This window comes from Chaetodon auriga, chromosome 12 (assembly GCF_051107435.1).
Source record: "Chaetodon auriga isolate fChaAug3 chromosome 12, fChaAug3.hap1, whole genome shotgun sequence".
In the NCBI taxonomy this organism is placed as follows: domain Eukaryota; kingdom Metazoa; phylum Chordata; class Actinopteri; order Chaetodontiformes; family Chaetodontidae; genus Chaetodon; species Chaetodon auriga.
The window spans coordinates 863,123-888,367 of record NC_135085.1 but is presented as its reverse complement, the minus strand read 5'-3'; the positions used below and the strand labels follow the sequence as shown (position 1 = coordinate 888,367).

Here is a 25,245-nt window from a genome sequence, read left to right as displayed (position 1 = left end):
CGTACAAAGCCTGCCCGGCCTTCGGCAAATCAGATCACTCCTCGGTCCTGCTGCTCCCATCCTATAGGGAGAGACTGAAGTGCGAGCAGCCCGTGACACAGGCATCACAGACTACAGGGGAAAGAGCTGCAGCATGGGGGAGGTGTCTGCTTCTCTCCCAGAACTGAGCTGAGCTGAACTCCTTCTATGCCCGTTTTGAGGACAATAGCAAGCAGGGGGTGTTGCTGGAACAAGGCAACTGCCCTTTCCAGCTATCCCGGGTTGATGTGTGTAAAAGCCTTAAAAGGGTGAATGCACATAAAGCTCCTGGACCGGACAACATCCCAGGCCGTCCTCAAAGTGTGTGCAGACGAACTGGCAGATGTCTTTACAGTCATTTTCAACCTTTCCCTGCTCCAGTCTGTAGTCCCCACATGCTTCAACAAAACCACAATCATCCCGGTACTGAAACAGCCTAATGTGAGCTGCTTAAATGACTTTCGGCCTATAGCACTCACCTCCACCATCATGAAGTGGTTTGAAAGGTCAGTTAAGGCTCACATCTCAGCCTCCCTGCCCTCCACACACAACCCTTTGCAGTTTGCCTACAGGCCTGACAGGTCCACAGGTGATGCAATAGCATTTGCACTCCACACTGCCCTCTTTCACCTGGACCAGAGGAAGCCCTATGTGCAAATGCTGTTGATCGACTTAAGCTCTGCTTTTAACTGCATCAGCCCATCAAAACTCGGCATGAAGCTCAGGGCCCTGAACATCAGCTCCTCCCTGTGCAGCTGGATCCTGGACTTCCTGACGAACAGACCACACATCAGTGCAGATCGGCAACATCTCCTCCTCCACACTGACTCTGAACACTGGGGCCCCCCAGGGGTGTGTCCTTAGCCCTCTGCTTTTCTCCCTCTATTCCCATGACTGTACGTCCAAGAACAGCTCCAACACCATCATTAAATTTGCTGACGATACCACCATCACTGGCTGCATCACAGGTGGTGATGAGTCGGCCTACAGAGAGGAGGTGAGAGCACCAACGTCATGGTGCAGTGACAACAACCTCCTGCTTAACGTCAGCAAAACCAAGGAGATGATCGTGGACTACAGGAGGCTTCAGGGAGGAGGACACACTCCCCCACATCGAAGGAACAGCAGTGGAGAGAGTCAGCAGCTTCAGGTTCCTGGGGATCAACATCAGCGAGGGCCTGAGCTGGACTTGCCACACAGACCTGATTGTAAGGTCAGCAAGACAGCGCCTCTTCTTACTACGGCGTCTGAAGAGGTTTGACATGAACACTAGGATACTGTCAAACTTCTACAGATGCGCCATCGAGAGTGTCCTGGCTTGAAACATCACTGCCTGGTATGGCAGCTGCACCGCCCTGGAGCACAAAGCACTGCAGAGGGTAGTAAAATCAGCCCAGCGCATCACCAGAGCAGAGCTGCCAGCCCTCCAGGTCCATCTAAAGCCAGCGCTGCAGCAGGAAGGCCAAGGGGATCCTCTCTGACCCCAGCCACCCCAGCCACAGTCTGTTCATGCTCCTGCCGTCTGGCAGGCGGTTCAGGAGCATCTGGACTAAAACCTGCAGGTTCAAGGACAGTTTTTACCCACAAGACATCAGACTGCTAAACAGTTGAACTGCCATACACACACACACACACACACACACACACACACACACACACTCATACACACACTTACATACTCACACACACACTCTTGCACTTTGTCATATATTCAGTTTTCAGTCCCTACTCTAGTGTTTTTATTCTATTTTTATGCTACCTCTATTTTATTTACTCTTGCAAATAGATTTTTTTTTTTTTGGATGTATTTTATTCTGAGTATTGCACCGTGAAGTTGAGTTGGCACTAAGCACAAAACATTTCACTACTGGTGACGATGTTACATTGTTACAAGTACATGACAGTAAAGAATCTTTGATCTTGAATCTTGAATTACAATTCCGCTTTTATCCAAAGCGACGAATTCACACAGCATCAGGGGCAGTTTTGGGGTTCAGTATCTTGCCCAAGGATACTTTGGCATGTGGACTGCAGGGATCGAACCACCAACCTCCTGATTGGTAGACGACTGCTTTACCCCCTGAGCCACAGGCACCCCATGTTGGCCTGGTTAAAATCCCCAGCAGCAATGAAAAAGCCCTCAGTGTGAGCGGATTGAAACTGACTGATAGTCCGGTAGAGGACACTCATAGCCTCCTTTGTGTTAGCGCTGGGGGGCACGTACACAGCAGTGATGGAAACTAAAGTAAATCGCACAGTTTGAAATGAAACATGCATCTTGGCTGAAAGCATCTTCTCTACAGTTACACTTGAAAAGAGTAAAATAAAAAAAAAAAAATCCCTCTCAAAGCAACATTTTTTTTCTCTAAACAGACAAACAAAAAACATTTATTTTAACTCCGGCAGTAATTCTGTATTTATGGACGGGGAGGCCAATTTGCATTAGTGGTTCAATCAGTTCTTTGCTTTAATCAATGCATTTTCCACCCAAAGGCACAGTCCATTCAGGCTCCTTTCAATCACTGACCCTAATACTTACCTGAGCAAGGTGGGGGGAAGTTATGTATGTAGATGAGGCTGCTGCTGATATCAGGGATGCACTGGGAGAGGAGGTTATGTGGAGTAGTAAAGCCGTCAGGTCTGGGCACTAGTGGGTGGGGGAAAAAATGGGGTTAGAATCAAACCTGTTGAAAAACAGATTTGTTTGGTTTGCCCAGTCCCGATCTCCAAATTCTGGGCCCCTCCCACTGATTTTACCATGGCCAGAGATTGTTTTCAGGCCTTGACAGACCTCTTTTGCACTGTTCCCCTGAGATGTTCCTCCAGCTTCCTCTTGTAGCAATCCTTGCCTTTCCTTATCTTCCTTTTCAGCCCTGCACCCTCCTTAGCTCATATTTGTCTCCAGTTCTAAAAACCCTCTTCTTCTCATACAATACGGCTTTTAGTTCCAGGTTGTACCCAGTGTTTGTTATTTGGGAAACGTATCTTTCTTGTAGGCACAGTGTTTTCCACACAGTGCAGGTTGTTAATATCAGTTTTCAATGTCTTACTTTACACTTCCAGGTTCAGGGATTATCAGATGAGCTGGCCAAACAGTTGTGGATGGTCCTACAGAGGTCCATGGTAACTGTTCGGCGTGACCCTACCATGCTGGTGTCAGTGGTTCGCATCATTGAGCGGGAGGAGAAGATTGATCGGCGTATGGTTGACCGCAAGAAACAGACTGGGTTCATTTCACCTGGGCGACCCAAACAGTGGAAGGACAAGATGTTCGAGGTAAAAGCAGTGATGAAGGAAAGCTCTTAGCTTTATGCTCTTTATGCCCTTTGCCTTCTATCTCTTTTTGTTCCTCATTTGACTTTTCATCAGATTTTTGCTGCTGTTCTGCTCTATTCTCTCTATTTTCTATTTATCCTTCCACTCACATGGTTGGTAACTGTTTTTGCTAGACTTTTGAAGACTTTCGTCTCCTGGCTCTGTTCTCAGACCTGCCAACGTGTACGCATTTTGCGTAGCAAGTGCGCAATTTGACATCTAAATACGCTGGTACGACTCGTCCCTCCAAACTATGCAAAAAGCTGCGGACATGTGAGTTCTGTGGCAAATGTGCATGTGTGGTACTCATGTCTGACAACACGATGCAGCCAATCATTATAGAAAAGCAGATAATAACGAGTCTGCCAAACTTATAGCGTAACATCCCCGCCCCCCCTCCTCCCTGCCTCCTCCTGCCCTCTGCCTCCCTCTCCGTCCTCCGTTCCCCACTCGCTGCAGTTGGAGCTTAAAAAGGTAAGTGTGTCAGCAGACCTGCCAGCTTTTGGTAAATGTGAACTGTTACGCGTAACGTTACTTTCACTGTGGAAACATTCGAGCCGAAGTCTAAGTGAAAAAAAAGGAAAAAAAAGATTTGCGAGTTTTTTTTTCTTAGCAAATCTATCAATCCTGTTCCCCTAATGACCCCAATACATCGTCAAAGAAAAAAGAGAAAGAAGAGGCAGCGGTGCATCTGTGTGTGTGTGTGTGTGTGTGTGTGTGTGTGTGTGTGTGTGTGTGTATGTATTTTAGCCTTTATATATCCATTGCAGATAGAGTTGGCCTGTATATAAGGAGGAATGTGATTATTTATACAGTTTAAACACGTAGCCAACAAATCTTTAGCAGCAAGTTTTGCAACCACTATCATGGCAGATGAGGAAGACAAAGACAGGGAGGGACAGGGCAGCAGACCTGCCAAAAAGAAGAGGATCCATGTCCCCCAGAAGTTTTTGAGTAAATGTCAAGAACAGTGGCCATGCTTCCGACCCTCTAAAGTTCCTCATCATGCATTTTGCACAGTGTGCAATTATGATGTGGACATAAGCCACCAGGGAGCTGCAGGTAATATATAATTTAGCCCCGGTGATGTGTGCATATGTGCTGTAAGCCAATTTAATTATTGCATTCTTGAAAACAAAAACACCTATTGCAATATACAAAATAAATTATTACCACTTTAATTAAATACATATTAAAATAATTTTTAATTAATTTGAATTAAATAAGTATTGAACACTGACATGATCAGTGCTTTGGTGACAAGAAAGGTGAGCATGGCTGCAAAAGGGACCATCTATCACATGGAGGGTTTCAGTGATGCTCTATTAAAGAAGGCAAAGTCAGCAACCTATGAGGCAAAACAGTCCAGAGCAAGAGTGGTGGCTGATGCAAAAACTGTATTTAAAAGGGCATCAGGGTCAAGGTCAACAAAATAAAAGTTACCTTGTTTTGAAAGTGTTTCTGTGTTCCATTGAAAGGCTGTCATGATACAGTATATACATGGCTTAGAAGGACATAGCATTTTTTGGTTTTCTAGAAGAAAAAATAAAAGAAATAGTTAAAGAATGTAATTACAGAGTGCAAAATGTCTATATTTTCTTTATTAAAGGTATTGTAATCAAAAATATAGGTTTTATTGGGTTTTTTTTATAACCGATTTCCAGCCAGTGAATGGGGAAATTACTGTGTGCAAAGCAATGGAGTTGCAACCCACCCAGCAAAAATTGGTTGAAAAGATGTTGAAAAGACATCATTTAAATACGTTGAAACAACATTTAGATTTGGTTGAAAAGTGAAAGATGAAAAGCCGTCATTTTCCGGTCGTTGAAAAGGCGTCTCAATAAAGACGCCCCTTTGCTGTCTAAATTAGGTTGAAAAATGAAAGGTGAAAAGCCGCCATTTTCAGGTCGTTGAAAAGACGTCTCCATAAAGACGTCCCTTTGCTGTCTAAATTAGGTTGCAAAGTAAACATAATTTCAACCTATGAATTAATTATTATATATAATCATAAATTCACGACTGAATTTTTACCCAAAAAAATGAGACGATTTACAAAAAAAGTATCAATAAAACATTTGTTGTTCTCACATGGACTTTGAGAACCTAACTTCTTACATATACACTTGCAAAACATTTTAAATCTGCCACAAAACGCCCCAAAAAACAATAACAAAATAATCATACATCCAGAAGAACATGAAGAAATAAAACTGGTGTGGACTGATGAACTCAGAAACAATTGAAGTTCCTCCCTGAAGTTTCCTCTTCACTGCTGCACTGCGAACATGAGGCAGGTTATGTTTAATTCTTCACATTTTGACATGAACTGCACTTATTGTGTATTTGAAATCTGAGCTCATGTATTTTCTAAACAGCATTTGCAAGCAGTTACTTATTTACACATCCAGTGCAACATTATAATTCATTTGGAGTTGTGTTTGTCACCCGACAAATGTCCAATACTAGAAAATTTACATAGAAATTTTCGTGTGCGCCTGATTCTTGGTGTGCATCCCAATACTACCATTAGGCCTACTAAGTAATATTAATAGCAGTGGGTCATTGAGGCCATTAAGCCAATCAGTCACCTTTGTCCTTTTCTGCCCAGCGACTGCTGAGTCACTAGTTGCTACTGTGATTGCGTGGCCCACAGATGAACATGCAGCACCCGGTCGACAGCTCAGTTAATTTGAAGTAAAAATACCTCTCAAATTCCTAGCGTAAAGACCAGGACTGTTACTGCCTTAATTTGGAAGGAAGAATAAAAATATATTTTGGGAATAACAACAATTATTATTATTATTATTATTATTATTATTGGAATTTCCCCTCGCGGGACGAATAAAGGCATATTGAATTGAATTGAATTGAATTAGTGTGCAAATGTGCTCTGCACATCAGGCACACTAAAACACTTGAGTGCACAACAATAACAATACACAAAAATCTGTTTAATAATTAGCCAACTTTCGGTTTGTTGGACTCCTTCACTTATTGTGGACACACCCGTTTTGTTTTTTTGAAGATAGCCTCCGCCACCAGACCGCCCAGGAGCATGTTTGAAATGGTCTGCCATAGTACGTGAAATTTCATGGCTGTGGCTTTGCTGTCCCACTTTTTGACAGTAGCTGCAATGACAAAGAAAAACATATGTAATCAACATTTGTTTATTCCTAATTACACAATACAATCAAATGAACAACAAAAAAGTTGTACAACTCCTAATATGTACCAGTCACAATGGTGTAAAGTGCTGTCGGTTGGAATGTCCTTTTGGGACCGTGGCCCTTCATATTGAATGCTGACATGAGGGAGTTTGTCATCAGCCTGAAAAATTAGCACATGAGGTATCTACACTTAATCAGTTAAATTCTTGTACTGTTTAAGAGCTGGGGAGGGACGATTAGTGGTGAGGCTTGGGGGATAGAGGGAGTTGATAGGGAGGTAAAGGTAGATGGAGGGGATAGAGATATTGAGCAGGGAGGGAGGGAGGGACAAGGAGGGTAGAGAGGAAGATGGATATGGGGGAAGAGATAGATGAAGGGAAAGAGATGTGAGGTAGGTATGGAGGGAAACGGAGGGAGGGAAGGAAATAGAGTGAGAAAGGGATTGTGCGCTGGGGGAGGTATGGAGATGGAGAGAGGGAGGATGGAAGATGAAAATAAGGAAGAAGTGAGGGAAATAAAGGAGAAAGGGAGATTGAAATGGGGATGGAAGGAGGGATAGAGGGAGGTACAGAGAGCATTTCACCAACAGGCATTTATTTTACCATCAGATAATCTCAGCTTTTATACTGAAAGGAATTACTGTGATTTGAATGTGATGTTTGCATTTGGATTCTCAATACCTGTCCAAGATCTTTGTTGTGCAGTCCCTGATGTTCTTACCTCCAACCTTACTTAACTGTGAAATCTATGTGAAAAGAGTTATTTTTAGTATATCACTATATTTGTAACAGACATTTTACAGCCCTTGAATGCTAGACTTTTAAAAATTAGCATCATTCCAGCTAGCACAGGGGTGGGCAACCTTTTTGGGCATAAGATCTACTTTATCTGTGTGGCTGGGGATGGTAGATCTGTGCAGCCTCAGAAAGGGGCAGAGTGAAAATCACCAACATTTTAAAGTCTAATTATAGCCTACATAATAATATGCAAACATAGTATTGGTCCATATTTTTATATTAATAATAATGTGTGAATTCTTCCTATCTGGGGAGACAAGCATATGCACATTGATCACTGATAATATAAAAAATGGGAAAAAAGGGACCTTTGAAATGGGACTTGCTTCAGTTTCCTCATTAGACCCCTCTGTATAGGCCCATTGTAAAAATAAAATCGTGGCAACTTGGTTTTGAGATTTAAACCCGTAAGCTTGAGTTTGATTTCTTGAGTGACAAAAAGAGAGATGTCTCTGTCTGGGTTTTCCAGCTAATCCAGAGATCTACTCAGACCCCATTTGAGATTTATTGGTAGATTAAAAAGACATGGTTGCCCACCTTTGGGCAAGCACATCTCCATCAGAAATGACTGTTTCATGAAATTATGTTTTACCAGAAGATGTCTCGCTTCATTATTTTGAAGTTCGTCCTCCAACTTATCAACTTCCTCCATCTTCTCCATTCTTCTAACATGGTAACTTGAAGCACTGGGTTCTGCACACTCAATGCGCTGTACCTCCTCTGTAAGCTCCACAAGCTTCTTCAGGACACATTTCTGGAATTCTTAAATGGTATGGAAACATTTCACAAGAATATTAATTCCATTGTATGAAAATAAAATGACTATGATCATACACCAAATGAGCATATTTAAAATACAAATACAGCGGTAAACAATACACATTAACTACTTACTGGCCATGGGCATTGACACACACAGTGCCAAATGTCTCCCACTTCAGTGGCATTTAAAATGTGGCGTGGTTATTGAAGATGTGATCAAAAGCTTCAAAATACACAAACTATTTTTTGGACATTGTTTTAAATACTGACCAATAAATTGTGCTCAGTTTTGACTGTTTTCTGGGTGTTTTTCTTCTTTAGACTAGTCTTAATTAAAAATTTCATTTAGTTGACGGGGAAATTAGTCGCCAGGAACATCCCTAGTTATGATGAGGATAGAACTGTTCGATCTTACCATGTCTGGATGTTGAGTGTCCTGGGGTGGAATGTCTAGCACTTCCATGACTTGATCGGTGATTGGAAGAGTTGGGATGCTCCCTTCTAGAGCTGGACTGCCCTGTAACACCAACATGGCACATGTGGGAGAGGAAGACAGGAAAAAGCTTTGAATGATTAAGTACTGAACTGGGGAAAAGCCATGCATGAAATCAATTTCCATGACTTTTTCAAGACCTGGAAATGAACCTAATGGCCATTGGTAGTATTCTAGTAGATAGATAGAATGACAGTGAGAGCATATCACCAGGATTATGAAGTGGACTGAAGTGCACTTCCATGACTTGATCGGTGATTGGAAGAGTTGGGATGCTCCCTTCTAGAGCTGGACTGCCTTGTAACACCAACATGGCACATGTGGGACAGGAAGACAGGAAAATGCTTTGAATGATTATGTACTGAACTGGGAAAGAGCCGAGTATGAATTCAATTTCCATGACCTTTTCAAGGCCTGGAAATGACAATTTTGTAATTCTATGACTATTCCAGGGTTTTCATGTATGTAGGATTCCTGTATTAGTGCACTTTGTTTCTACCCCCTTCCCAAAAAATAGGTTGCTGACAATGTTTTCTAAGTTGATTATCTTACCATATCTGGAAGATGAACGTCTGGGAGTTGAGCCCACTGGTGATTGAGAACGAGAAGTGGAGCATCCTCCATCACTTCCATTACTCGATTGGTGATCGGGGGAGTTGGAACGCTCCCTCGAGCTCGACAGCCCTGTAACACCAACATGGCATATGTGGAACAGGAAGACCGGAAAATGCTTTGATTAAGTACTGAACTGAGAAGAAAGTGCAACGCATTAAATAAATTTCCAGGACTTTTCCAGGCCCGGAAATACCCATTTTCTAATTCTATGATTTTTCTAGGGTTTTTGTGACTGTAGGAACCCTGTAATAGTGCATTTTGTTTCTACCACAAATCCCATCATAAATGTGCTTTTTGAAAACTGGAAACTCACAGCAGTCAGCTACACATTGAAATTGTCAACCCCCCAAAAAATGGTTGCCAACAATATTTTCTAACAAGTTGATTATCTTACCACTTCTGGGAAAAGAATGTCCAGGAGGTGAGCCCAATAGTGATAGAGAAGTGGAGCGCCCTCCATCACTTCCATGACTCAAGTGTTGACCGGAGGAGTTGGAACGCTCCCTCCTAGAGTTCGACTGCCCTGTAACACCGACATGGCACTTAATTTTACCTATGTTTACAAGCACGGCTGCAATTATCTTCGGCAGCTATGGTCGAGTTGTAACCATGCTGACAGTCAGTATAACAGCATTGGCTCCAATTCGAGTGGTGGAATAGTGTAACGCTGTGGTCACATGTACACAAATGATGCAAATTGAAAATCGCCTGCCGGGGCAGAATGTGGGCAGTATAGGATGTGACACACACTGACATCAGTCAGGGTTCCCGAAGTATGGCGTGTGTGCAGTCTCCTCCCTGTAGCATGTGTGTGCAGTGATCAGTAAAAGTAAATCTTAATCTTAATCAATCTTAACTTCATCACATTAAATCAGATATTATTGTGCTATAAACAACCTAGATTATGTTTTGTGATGGCAGAAATATGACAAATTAAAGGAAAACACAACAAAGTTAAATGTTGTGTCACCTGTCTGTAAGTAGACATCCTGGGCATCCTGCAAAACCTGACTGAGCTGATAGAAAACAATCACTAGACAAATAACTTCAATTTCAGTAAAATCTTTACCACTTTACTTCTTCCTAATGATGACCTACACTAGAATGTGAATAGCAGACTAGCCTAAAACACACAAACATTCTGCTGGCTATGATCCACAGAGAGGTTCGAGTGGAATCATCTTCATTTTGAGTGAAAGGCAGAAGCAACCATCCTCTCTGATTTAATTTCTTTATCTAAAAAGCAAACTCTCCAGTCAGATTAGCAATTTATTATGAAAGTAATGCAATTACAAATACAAGCACTTTATCCAGAGTCCAAGCACTTTTCAAACCTTGAAAAGACCACATTAAAATTCAAGCGTTTTCAAGGATTGATCAGTGTACTGGTTTGTGGTCTACTTGAGGGGTCAAGCATACATGATTTGGTTGAAGCTGCAATTTTGCTGCGAAGCTGGGAGATGATTTGCTTTGCCACCGGAAGCAAATGTTTTATTTGCCGATTCACTCGATTTGAATGGAGGTGGACTGGAGGTGAATATTTGCCACTGGTATATTTGTATGTGTGACAGAAGCCTAATGATTGCTACAGAACACATCTTACCATGTCCACTGTCATGTTCACTTTCAGCGTTCTCTGAGGATGAATTTGGCAGCCGTTTACTCCAGGTCAACTCGTCATTATCCATGGTGGATTCTGTAATCAAATTTCAAATGCAGTGTATGAAGCTTACATTTCACACCAATTCAGATGTCCTGACTTGTATTCAAGCTTTGAATTCAAGTCATATATAACTTTACTGTATATTATGCAGTGTGATTATGTACACCAGGCCTATTCAAATGGCGGCCCGTGGGCCACATGCGGCCCAGAGGCAATCCCTGAGTGGCCCGGCCCATGGCCCAACCAGAAAAGCAGAGAAAAACCGAGAAAAACGTGCTCTGCGAGCCTACAGATAATCCCACAAAAATTCCTACAGTAGGACAGACCATGAATGCAACACTAGCAACATTCAACCCAAAATACAGCACATTGTGAAAATGTGTGACTAGTAGTGGTAACATCAGTAGTAGACGTTTCGGACAAACTTTCACATGGGATTACAGGAGAGGGCCGCAAAAGTGCAGAGTTTGATTGCATCGTACAACCGGAGCTGCACTACCATGGTGTGTTCATGCACAGCCCAAGAGAGAGCTACAGCAGCTGGCCCAGCTAAATTTCTTGTTCTGAAAATCTGGCAACGTTGAATTTGTAATTGAATAGCCCTGATGTACACAATATGTCAGGCTTGTCACAATATCAGATTTTCAACTCATGTTTTTCGTTCACAATAACAATCTCGATAATTATTTCCATATTTTTAGAAAATTAGAAAAATAATCACAGTGCAATCAGTCAAATTAATCTTTAAATATATTTATTGTGTGTTTTGATTCATTTTAGCAAATTAATTACACTTAAAATATAAATGTAGGGAGGTGGAGAGAGTCTGTAAACAGAACTGTAACTGATTTAAGAGCATACACTATGTTTACGAGGCGCTGGATTATTCACATAATATATCCTTGTGCTGAAGCAGATTTTAATTAATTTACTTTTTTTAAATATGTTATAAAAATAATCTGTAAAATCTATCTGTCGTGTCGGTCTATCGTGGTAGCCCACTTGACTTACCCTTAGGAGTGGTTTGATCAATAGTAGCAGAAGCTTCGTTCTTCTGGATTTCAGGAGGCTTTGGATATGCGTGCAAACCTGTATTGTTATCTAGATATAAAATAGTCAAAATAGTATTCATACATTACTGCAATATTTTCTGATAAAGTAATTATTTGGAAAAAAAAAAAAACCTTAAAAAAATCTGATTTCCACAAGTTTCAAGCAATGTATATCCACTCACTTGTCTTTTTCTCAGCCGCTGAGACATCATCTTCTGACAGAAATTGTCCTAAAATTGTTACATAAATTAGCCTACTTTTTGCAAGTGAAACAATATATAACATATTTTAAATTGAGAACATTTACCATCAACAAAATCATCATATGTCCTCTTCTTTACATGTCTCTTCCTGATTTCTTCTGGCACAATGGTGGAACCCTCATGGTCAGTTTGGGCTGATGAAGTGTAGTTATAATCTTCACAGTCTTTCTCATTGTCTAGAAAAGACATGACTGAAGTTAGATGGATTCACATTACTAAAACTTCTATGCCTACACTACTATGCACTCAAAGTGAAAAAAACTACAATTACACTAAACTTAACTAACAATACTAAGGCTGGCTATCGCCACAATTTCTGATACAATTCCCAGCCTGATACCCAGCCCTAATCAATACCACTTACCTCACCACCAGAGATGTACCCTCTTGCTGACTTGTACACAATTTGTAGGTTGCTTTTGATAAAATGACTAAGTGTAAAGATAAATACATTTTTCTGTGCCAAAGTTACTTGTTTTCAGAGCCTATTTCTATTTCTCACTTGAGGTGTGGTTTGACCAACTGTCAACTCCTCACAGAATGTTTAGAATCTTTTCTCAAGCAAAGCAGCTCAACCACAAGTAACCACGCACTCCCCATAATTCTATACAAGACAAAGATACACAACACATTCGAACCTATAACAAATCGACCGGATCTGCTTTCATTTTCCAAAGGTCATACATCTGTAAGATGCACCAAATGCCAAAACAACCTTTGACTCAGAATTGGCTGCTTTCCAGCAGTAGTTTATTTATGCTTCATAAAAAATTTAAATGACATACCTGATATTGTCTTTATTTTCACAAGTGGGAACGTTTTCCAGTTATCCTCTGGGTCCATCCTCTTTTTATGGGCTGAATGCACACTATTTGGCCATCGCACAACATTTCTTTCTTCCTGCATCCAGTTTTTTGGGATGACACCTTCAAACTATATGTCACCCTCAAGCCAAACAGCCTTTGCATAAACCATTGTCTGTAACATATGCAAGGAGAACTGCAAGTGAATAAGAGAAAAAAAAAACAAAAACAATGCCAGTGTTTCACTGTCTTATTTGGGAGAAGAAGCAGTTCAGTGATTCACTCAATTTCATGCAATAAAGGGAAGATGGCACATCCTCCATTGTGTGGTAGACACACAGCTTTCCTTTTCAAGTCCTGGCTTTGTAGTAGCTGTGTTTTAGCCATGCTGTGGCGACTGCCAACAAAAGCAATGTACAGGAGTTTTGACTGGCAAGGCCTCTCAAAGAGGTTGGAGGTTAGACGATCCGGAATCACACTGCAAACCAATCAGTTCTTTTCTTTGTTACAAATGCAACACTGTTGTCCTTCAGCAGAAAGCAGCTGTCTCTCCCCTTAACCGACACAGGTAGCAGTGGCCTTTGCTTCAGTTTCTTACTTTTTTGTGAACGCTCTTTTTCTGCCATACGCTTTGCTACTTGCACCAATGGGTTATGGCTGGTCTTCACAAGCTTTTTGATTGTTTGAAGATGGTCCTCAAAGGGGAAAGCAGATATGTCATTTAATAAGCAATCAAAGTGTGAAACATCTTCATGGAGGTGTTTTAGAGCATGCACATTGTAGACGGTGAGTTTGTCTCCATACACCTCAGCGCTGTTGACCACAAAATGGTTGAGGAGCTCAGCTGCATAAGGCAGAAGCTGGTTTCTTCTATCACGATCTGCTGTGAGGAGGATCGACATTCCAACTGTAAGGCAGAGGAAGTGGTGGTACAAATCTGGGTCCACAATTCCACGGAGCACCACAGGTCCGGTGTACAGCAAAAATTGTCGAAACTCAGTGGCTTTCCATCTGTCCAAGTCGTGAAGGGATCTAGGCTTCCTGGCTACATCACTAACCATTGCATTCCTCAATCCAACAATTCTATTGGAGAGTTCAGCTCTCTGTCTTGGAGGGAGTCTACGAGGGTTGGAGGTCCGACACAACTAATATAGGATGCGCCTCACTACTACTACAAGGCAAAGTAGGTGCATATAATCAAGGACAAATGAGCTGACACATGGGATACCTGCTCTGATCAGTGGCGTCTCCCCATTTTGATGTTTTCCTTTGTAGGCCATCTGGCTGAACTTTTCATCTGTCCTTCTTGGGAATGTATCCTTACTGTTGAACACTACTTTCCCCAACCATTCACTTCCCCCTTCACACCTTTCATAGCTCGAATATCCAGTGTGGTAGATTATTTTTTTTAGGAAAGCCCTTGCTGGAGCATCGCATATAAAGGCTTTTACATGCAAATGCAGTGTATAACTCCTCCATTGTGCTGTACTCCATTTTCCTTGAGCCTCATAATCTCGTCTACCAAGTCTTTGATGTAGTCTTCCAGTGGTTCTGGTTTTGCCATGCCACTGAACAGACCACTGACAAACGGCTCAAATCCATCTACCTTTGCCAACATGCGCCAGAACTGAGCGCCACTAGATTGGAATACTGGTACACCATCAACATTAATAAGGACATTAATGTCTTCTGTAGAAGCTGGGGCCTCATTTATAAAACATTGCGTAGAATCCATACTAAAAGTGTGCGTACGCCCAAAAGCTGAAAATGGCGTACGCCAAAAAATATTCAAATTTATAAAACCGTGCGTACTCACACCTGCACGCCATTTTCCCTTTATAAATCACGCTCCACCTGGAAGATTGCGCAGGTGGATTCACCTCACATCCCGCCCCCGACACACCCACATTTTACCATGAATAGTCAATGCAAAGTACCTCATGAATGGCTTTGCATATGAATATGCCTGCTGATCAATGGCATTTTACGTTCGATCATGGCAGAGAAAAGAAAAGGAAATTTTACGGAGACTGAAATCGAGGTGCTTGTGGGTGAGGTGGAGGCCAGAAAGGACATTTTGTTTGGTGGTCACAGTAGTGGCGTCACGAATACAAAAAAAAAAAAAAAAAAAGAGTGGCGGCACGTCGTCACCGCAGTGAATAGTTCCAGTGCCACAGAGCGACCTGTGGCAGAAACTACAGATCCCTACACTACTGTGCGTCAGGATGAATGAGTCATGTGCTGACCCAGGCCACCGTGCCACTACATTCGTCAAGATCATGTCCGAGGTACAAATAATTTGTACATTGAGTGAATGCACATTTTTTCGATTCACATAAGCAAATTCATTTTCACTCGGAGCCCTTATAGCAATGTGAGTGCAGTCAATTGCGTCGATTATATTTGGGAAACCGGACATTGCTGCAAATTGCCTTTTAATGTTGGCCTGTTCACCCATAGTGTAAGGAAACCTGATTTATCAACTGGTCATTTTTATAATGCCATCCAAAACGGCTGGCATTATGGCGCTGAGGGATGGCTGCGATGTCCCAGACCTAAGGACATAATTTAACTGAATTATATCATACCCAAAAGGGGCTTTAGACAGACAATGTAACATTATATAATATTAATCATATCAAACACTTACCTGTCGGCTAATTCCCGCTGAAAGGAGCCAGTCGCCAGAAACCCCAGAGTGGTCAGAACCTGGATATGCACCGGGATGGCGCGGTTCCGGAGGGGGGGTCCATCTAACACTGGGCCCAGTTCAGCACATAGATCCAAGAGCACCGCTCTAGGGAATCTAAATCGGCTTATTAGCCAGTCATCATCATGGGCCAGGGAATCTCCGTGGTCCCTAAAACTTCTCTCCATCCTGATCCTACCATGATCTTCCAGCAGTGCCAGTGCATCCATTGTGCAGCATTACGCACGAGTGTCACCGCACTATTTATATGCTTACTCAGCAAATTGAATGATTGTTACACACCTTGTCAGAATTAATACTAATCCATCAGTGCCATCCACCGCTCTGTATCATTTGAAGATGGAAGTATGATATATGAACATTGTGCATACAGTAGTAGGCCTAACGGCTCATTAAAGGAACACATCTATAACACTGCAGACTTGGGTGTTTATGATTACGCGGGTCTATAAGTCTGATATGTGATGACATTAAATGTATGAGATCAATCTGGCTTTAATTCACCACCTCACCATCTGCACCGCCAGTTTCCCCGTCTCCAAAATGTTCGTACGCAAGCATCAAAGTTGGCGTACCGGTGCGCACATTCTCACGCTAAGTTTATTTTTATAAATCACAACCTTTGCATGGAAAGTTGCGTACGCAACTTTCAAGCCCCGTTTTGTGCGTAAGCAAGTTTTATAAATGAGGCCCCTGGGCATTGTAAAAGTGTGCGGCGTATTCCACTTTCTAGGCCATAATAAGTGTATTCTCCATCACATCTTGCCTGGCATTGAACTACTTCTGGAGTGGAGAGAAGTGTCCGGGAGTCCTTGGGTAGTTCATCATGCCCATGTTTTCGAAGGATTTGGAGCAGGGCATTAACTAATTTGTGTGTTTGATTACTGGTCACTGCCCAATCTGCCAAGTCACTGCGTAGGTCTAATCCATTGGCTATTTCAGTTGGATCTTCCATTTGTTCATCTTCTGAGTCAGAATATACACTCTGTCTTTCCTGATCCATGCCATCATCCACTGACTGGATTGCTTCCTCACCCAGAATGTTTTGAATATCTGAATCCTGATCCATGAACTCATCTTCACTCTCATTCTCAGCTAATTTGTTGACTATGGTATTGACCTTCCTCCATTTTTGAAGATAATTTGAGGCCATCTTTTGACAATGATGCAGGGGTTTTCACAGGGAGCATGTAATTCAAAGAAGACCCACCTTAGTGGTTTGTTTGTCCTGCTCCAGGCTCTGATCAGCCTCACCGTCTCACAGCCTCACAGCCTCACTCTCCACCTGCTTCTCTCGAGGAAACCTGTGACAGGAGACCATGAGTCATGGGCGTTTTGGGCAGTAATGACATTTAGTATCAAATACAGTGACAGACACTTTAAATACGAGAATATACCAAATCAGTGTAGCATGGCTTCATTTCATGTAGAAAGATGACAGCAGTGCTAGCTCTAATATTTGCAAAATTATATTATCAAGTGGCAGTAATGCCAGCGATATGCTTTATTATCTTTCTACAGATCATGGGTTTAAGGTGCTTTAAGTGGTTGCATTTAGCAAAATACATAAGTAAATAAATGAATAACTGTTAAATAGCTATATTGTGAAAGCCATCACTGGTTTAGTGCTACATCAAAATATGGGCCCTCCACTCTGCAGTAAACAGAAAAGACATTTTCTGATATCCTGTTCCCTCTTTCAGGCAATCAGGAGAGAGAGCTCCTCAAATTTCTTGTCTGTTAACTGGAGAGCAGAGGGGACAAGGAGACACATGTTATGGACCAAACACTATAACATCAGTGATGGCTGTCAGAATGTAGGGCTATTTAATACTTATTCACAAAAAGTAAATTGCTTACAGCACATTGAAATTCCAGGAATGCCAAGTATTCAATACTCTGTGCATATTGCTTCCCAAAGAAGCAGTATATTCACTACAGACAGGGTTCTAAATTAACACCCGCCAACCCGCCAAATGCGGGTTAAAATTCATATTGGCGGGTGTAAATAAAAACTTACTAGCCAATTTGGCCGGTAATGCATTAGGCAATCACGTCAGTCAGAGCCGCTCTACAGTTCTTGGTCATTTGTCCCCCTGACAGTCCGTCCTACATTTCCCATGAACACTGTCGTAATGCTACGTGATGACATTAAGACGCCCATTGGCTGTGCGCAGGCACACTACAGTCTGTAGTGCAACCGGCGCGAGAAACCACGGAAACGCAATCACAAAGAAGAAGAAGAAGAATGAACGGTGGCGTATAAACTGTAAAAAAGGAGACTGAGCTAGCTAAAAGTAAAAAGTAAAGTTAAACTAAATGCTGCGGTGGTTGGGACAGACGTCTGGGGGCGGGAAGAGGAAGGAGGCAGGGGATGAGAATGTCGACAAAGCGTGCGAAACCAGGAAAAGAAAGTTTAATGCTAAATGGCTGACAGGTCGTGAATGGCTTGTGTTTGATCACGAAAATGCCGTCATGTTTTGTAAGGATTGCCGCATGTACACGAAAGAAAAAAAACAAGACGAATAATTTTGTGGTGGGGACTAATAATTTTAAGTAAGTAAGTAAGTTCAAAGGAAAAATACATTTTATTAGGAATGTAATGATACTAAATACTTACTGGAAAAATCTGACAGCATTTTTTGTTTGTATAAATTAAATGTTTGCACTTTCTGTGTATATTTTGTTTCATGTGTTGTACTTTCTGTGCATTTTTCATGCCAACAATGTAAATACAATGATCAAATGCATTCTGTGGCACTCATAATTTCTCTTATTTTCACCGGGAAAAAATTTGGCTAGTGGAAATTCTGATTGGCTGGTAACTTTAGAAGGTCACCAGCCACATTGGCTGGTGATCAAAAAAGTTAATTTAGAACCCTGACTACAGAGGGTTATTATACTTTATAATTATCTTGCGCTAATGTTATAACAATAGCACGCCAAAAGAAGGCTTTCATCCATTTTAGACGATGACAGGTTGTGGCTATAGCTAGCTCACAGGCTACAGCTGGGCCTGTGTAGGACTACTGTTTTCCACACAGAAAATTAATCAGGAATCAATAAGGGGAAATCAAATCAGTAGACAGAATCTTAGCTAGTGGCTTGTGTGGATGAGCTCCCCATGGGTGTTTTTTTCCTCTCTTGATTCCTCAGTACCCTGCCATGTTATTATACCAACAGCTATGTTGGGGTGGGTGTGTGTATGTGTGTGTGTGTGTGTGGTTGTGTGGTTGTGTACTATTTTGCACTATTTTGCACTATCATGGGTGGGTGTGTGTATGTGTGTGTGTCTGTGTGGTTGTGTGGTTTTTATCCTTTGTCAAGCATCTTGTGTTGCATTTTTATGTATGAAAGGTGCTATACAAATAAAGTTTGATTGATTGATTGATTGACAATAGAATTAAGTATATAAGTATTTACAGCAATTAATTTCTGCAGTTTCAGATGATAAATAAATGTGAACAGTGGACTGTATGTGCAATATTGCAGTAGTGCACATAATATGTAAAATATTGGGGTTTATGAGATTGGTGGATTAACTGTTTAAGTTGCTATTGTACTGATGGCTCGTAGCAGGAATGATTTCCCGAAGCGGTCCTTGTGACAGCGGAGATGGAGCAGTCTATTGGAGAAGGAGGTCCACTGTCTGTCCATGAGGTGGTGATGAGGATGTTCAGGTGCTGTTAGCTCCAGTCTAGGAATGGTAATTCCCATGATAAATACACTGCATGGTTGTGCGCTGTCATTGCACAATAGCAAGTAGGTAACCGTTCCATAACCAACCTCACTTGCGTTGAGCAGAAGTCACAGCTCCGAAGCCTGTGGGCTTGAAACACCTGCTGACTTTGAAATCCTCCAGTAGGTGGAGTTCTTGTATTCATTTTGCCTACTCCATTGCAATGGGTTTAGATATGATGTCATCCCACCCAAGGCCTTTCCTGCACAGATCTTGCAAGATTAGTTTGACTTTCAACACCACTGGCACCAGCATTCCTAATGGGTCGTAGATTGCACTGATCATAGACAAGACCCCCTACTGGTCAAAGGTCGATCTTGAATCGTTATCTTGAATTTAGATGCATCAGGTTGAACACACCACTGCACACCCAATGCCTGTTTAACAAGGAGTGAATCATAATCCAAATTCAACTCTTTCACTTCCTTTGCCCTCTCTTCTTCAAGTATCATAGCCAGCACATTTCAACTGTTGCGTGCCCACTTCTGTAGCTGAAAGCTCCATCTGGAGCAAATGGCTCAACGCTCATGATAGAGAGCTACAGTCTGAGATTCAGAGGGCACTGAAGCAAGACAGTCATCCACGTAGAAACTGTGCATAACGGTATCCACTACCTGCTGACTGAAGGAGTTGATGTTATCCTCTGCACACTTTTGAAGAGCAAAGTTCGCACAGCTTGGCGATGAAGTTGCTCAAAAGACATGGACAAGCATCCTGTTCTCCATGGGTCGAGAGAAGTCTCCCCTGGGCCACCACAGAAACCTTAGCAGATTAGAACATTCAACTGGCACTCACACCTGATAGTACATGGCCTCAATGTCTGCCATCAAAACAACAGGTTCCTTCCTGAATCTGGTTATGATGTCGATCAATGAGTTGGTAAGATCTGGTCCTTGCAGCAGTTGTGTATTCAATGATGTACCTTGGAATGACACAGCACAGTCAAACACCACCCTGATCTTCTTCTTTTGTGGATGGTATACACCATTAATGGAATATTTTTCCCTGACCACATGCCAGATCTTTTTTTCAACTGTTTTATTAATATAAAGAGGAAATAACCCAAATTTACCCAACTCCCACCCCTGGTGGCAACCCCATACCCTTACAATTTGGCCTTACAATTTGGCCATAGCAGACTGAATCTGAGAAAAAGATAATAAAATAGAATAAAATAAATAAAACTAATGGCTAAATAAATAAGTAAATAGAAAATAAATTAATTAAAAATAAAAAGGGAAGAAATAAAAATTACAACATGGTAGAATTTATTTAATAGTAACCAAAAATGAACTATGAATCCAAAAGCCCTTTTAATTTGTCAGTAAAGGAGATCCAGACACTGACAGTTGATTGTTTAGCATTATGCATTTTTGCTACTGACAACTCTATATATGCAATGTCCAACAGAGATTGTAGCCAGTGATTCCGTGACAGGGAGTGAGGAGGCTGCCAGTGAAGGGCTAGCTTTTTTTTGCGCTGTCAGACCAGCTAAAAGCACATACATTCAATGAGATGGAAGACCTAGAGAGGAAGTATCATTCAACAGTAGCAGTTTACGACAACATGGCACTTTAACATCAAGGAGATTAGATAACATTGTGGATATTATTCTCCAAAAATGTACTATCCGTGGGCAATTCCAATACATGTGCAGAAAAGACCCTGTTTCTACATTTGAGCAGAGCTTGCAGTTGGGAGAAGGTATGTGCTTCATCAGATGGAGTTTTCTAGGAGTTAAGTACATCCCATGCAGAAATTTAAAATCTATCAGTTTATGGTTGGGATTGTTCGACAAATCATCATCAAATTGTTGACCAGCAAATGTTATCTACAGAGCAGCCAAGATCCCTACTCCAGATGTGTTTGATTGCTGGAGGTTTGCAGACAGAATTTAAGAGTAAATATATCCTTGTTACTAAGCCTCTAGTCTGACCATCCACGTTTAGAAGAGAATGGAATGAATGACTTGTTAAGGGTACATCCCATAATTGCTGCCATCTTAGATTTGCACTGTCTTTGATGTATCTTGTATATTACCAAACACAGGATCAGCTGCAATTTTCGCCTGACGCTCTATGAAGTTCACAATGTCAGGAAAAGTAGCTCTTAGATGACGTCTCTCTTGAATATCACAAGCCACTGATCTCCACTTGTCTCTTAGCCTAAATAGCAACTTCTTGATTACTGTCAGCATATTTGCAGGGGTTTTGAGCTCAGCCATGTACTGTATTTCATCCATAGCATGAGAGCATCCTCTTAAAAAGAGCCCATAAGTCTGGAGTGATTTGACATCCTCTGCTTTAATTTTGGCCATGAGAGGGCTTTGTTCAAGTATGCTAATGTCTAATCTTTTGCTCATTTCCAAAGTGTTCTTCCAGCAAAGCCTTTGCCTTGTTATAGCCTCTGTCTGCACCCATTTGTTGACAACTTCTAACAAGCTCTCGTGGTTGCCTTCTGGTGTACTGTGCCAGAAAGTGCAGACAGTCTCTTGCATCACCTGTTCTCTATTCACCATTGCGCTCAAAGGACCAGCATAGCAGTTATTTCGTTTTGTTTTGCCATTATGAATAACAAATTCTTACTGTCACCAGTGGCCAATACAGGAGCATGTGCACCTACCAACTGAGATGTTGCAACATCAGTCTCCATATTATGAGCCATCCTGAGCATGGTCAGTCTCTGCTGAAAGTTGGGGCTCAACATCCACAGTACTCTCCCTAGTCAAATGAGACTCAGGAACTCTTTTGGCTGAGATTGAATCTTCATATTCTCGTTGGTCAAAAGGCACAATGAATCTGCGTCAGTATTAAAAGCAGCATGGGCCTTGGTCTCCCCTTTGTTAAAATAGGATTCCATACTATCCAATTTATGAGATATGCTGCCACTACTTCTTGACGCTCTTAAGACATTCACTTTAGCCTTTGATGCAGCTATCTCCACTTCAAGCTCAAATCGCATTTTCCTTTTTCTTATTTCCTCCTCCTGCTGCTCCAGATCAGCATCCTGCTCCTGATTTGAGGAATTTATGAAGATGCAGCTCATCCAATTTGCAGGCTTGGAGGATTTTCCAAATCCATGTTTGGCATTCCCCCCAAGTTCTCCTTTCTTATATGTCCTGAGACCAGTCTTTCATTTTCAGAGACCCATTGCTTCACATCCTCAATAAACCCTTTGTTATATTTGTTGATGCTTGTGAACCACCCATTTTGTTTCTGCTGCTCCTCATGAGGTATCAAAAATATCAGTGACTCACGCAGTGAAACTGCCTCCTCCAAAAATTGCATCAGAACATCCAGCTGAGTTTGCACTTGTAGAGCCTCATCATCATTTTTCACGAGCTCTTTCAAAGCAGTGTTAACATCCTTTATTTTGTTTTCTCTGGATTGGCGTTCTTTCTGAAGCTTCTCAGTTTTACACTCCAAGCCCTTTGCAGTGAGTGTAACTTTTCATGTGACATTTTCAGTATCATCAACCTCATTTATATTTGAACCAGCTTTTGACCCGCACATATTGACATCAACCAGCAGTGCACACACAATAAAACATCAGAGAGCATCCACTGCAATCCATGGCTGCTTCAATCATCCAACTCGAAATTCACCACTTTACATCCCAAAGCCAGCGATCCAAACATGTCTCCAACACATGAATTCAAACTTGAGCAAGGTCAAACATCCACATCCAACTTCGGCACTGTTACACCCGGCCTAGGGGTGCACAGACACAACACGAAGAGTCCCCATCTTCCCCAGGTCACAAGTAGCCACAGATCCAGAGCACAAGTTTATCACAGAATTACTATATTTATTTACAAAAGAAAATTAATGAACAAAAGGTTCAAGGCAATAATTGGCTTCAGGGTGGACCAAGGCCAAAACAACAAACAAAACGATTCTAACTGGGGAGGATATATCTTACCTAACAAAAGCAAAGGAACCAAAAGACACAGAACTTACCTCCCTAACTTAGCAAAAACAGAGGATAAGAGTGGGTTTAACAAAACTGGCAGTCCACCCCTACTAAAGAATATCACAAGATTTACTTAAGCAAAGCAACGTGTGGCTGGTTGGGAGAAGAGGGAGATGAGGAATGCCTGCTGCTGTCCAGCCGCCGATCGCCATCTTGGACCCTTTTATAGCAGGTTCCTCCGGAAACAGCCAATCCGCCAGCCAGGATTGAAAACCAGTGACCAATCACCTCTCCGCAATGACACACTGCAATCTGCATACAGAAAACTACATAAACACAGACAAGGAAACGGAGAGCACACAAAAACTAACAAAAAATACGACTGCAGTCGTAACAGGCACACAATGCCTACAACCGAGTGAGCCACTCAATCAAAGTCAGACTTGAACAATGGAAAGCAATGTGTCAATCATTAATCACGGCAGCCATATCCATTCAATATTATGGTAACCATATTCAAACTGTGTCCAGGCAAGAAAAAACTCAAGACAAACCATGTCACCGTATGCTGTGGTTGTCCATTCATTTAGTTTTTACTCACAGTCCTCTGATGGTTGAGTGAATCATCATTCGGCGTGCACTGTGGTGTATTGGAGCCAAGGCCCCAAGCCACCTGGACAATAAAAATCAGCAGGAGTCAGGATTCTGGGTAGTAAAGGCTTTAATGCCAGGCAATTAAAGGAGAACTTATTCAAAATGCACACAAGGAGCACCAGAAGAGCTCTGAACTGAAATGGCTGGTTCTTCTGCTTTTATACAATTTGGAACTGGTTGTCCACGCCTCTAGGACCTCCCCTAGGTATTTTCCAAAGTCCCTGATACTTAACACCATTAGGTAATCTCTTGGCAGCTGTTCTTCCTTGGTTTTCCGCTGTTTTCCCTGTTTGCTTTGCCAGCATGAGGTCATCTTTGGGTCATTCCTTTTTTATTTTCTCACTTTCTGTTCCAAATTACACCATTATTTCTTAGCCATTTTTTAAAAAGAACAATAAAAGCATAGTAAAGAATAGTATTTTCATTAAGTGCACTTTAGGATTACATTAAGATTATGGTGAGGTTATGTGGACAATCAGTTCATTGATAGGTATAGCAAAACACATGATTATGAGTTATAATAAAAGAGTACATGGTTATGAGTCTTAACTTGTGACCTTAATGTGCTCCCTTAGTTTCACACAGTGTTTCAGCATATGACCAGTATATAAGATTTTCACATGACATTTCTTCATTTTCATCACATATCTACAGAAAAAATTATACTACATTTCCCCCCTTCGTGACTGTAAAGTCATGAAATGGTTGATGGTTCAAACTGGCTACTATTAACAGTGATCTGAAACAACAGCAAAGAAAATGTAACCACCATTTCCTTTGAGAGGAAAAATGCAGCAAACTCCCCCAAAGACAGTGAGGTGTAAACGCTTGTTATCAGGTTTCTGTTTAACAAACAATGATACTATACTTCAATATGTGATACTCAGTGGCTTGGATTACGTGTCTTAGGTGAATATACAGTGCTTTAGGCATGCAAGGTATATAGTCTGTGATATCAGTGCAAGTGGTATTGTTGCTTATATAGTTTGTGACATAGTGCTCTTGTGTAAGTGATGGTGATATTAAGGTGTGTTAGTTCACGGGGCTAGGTGGAGAAGGAGTAGTGGGAGAGTAGTCAGGGGCATCTGGCAAAGGTGGCAGGTTGGCTCTCCCATCCAGTATCCGAATGATACCCTCTTTAATGCGAGTACCTTCCTTCTGCTGTTGGATGGCTTCATCCAGCTGACGAATAAGGTCGTTTCTCTGTCGAATGGTATAGTCCTTCTCATCAACGATCGCTGCCACTTGACAATTGAAGGCTTCCTTGAGGTCCTCTTTGGAA

The 25,245-nt window shown here is 41.7% G+C and overlaps 1 protein-coding gene across 2 annotated transcripts in view; it reads left to right on the top strand.

Annotated features, from left to right (window-relative positions):
- The window catches only part of exoc3 (exocyst complex component 3), a 96,571-nt gene that overhangs the window by 15,518 nt on the left and 55,808 nt on the right, over nucleotides 1-25,245 (top strand). For both annotated transcript variants that reach the window (XM_076744932.1, XM_076744933.1), the window contains exon 5: nucleotides 3,082-3,294. In XM_076744932.1, the coding sequence (XP_076601047.1) occupies nucleotides 3,082-3,294 (213 nt within the window). The remainder of the gene's footprint in view (nucleotides 1-3,081; nucleotides 3,295-25,245) is intronic.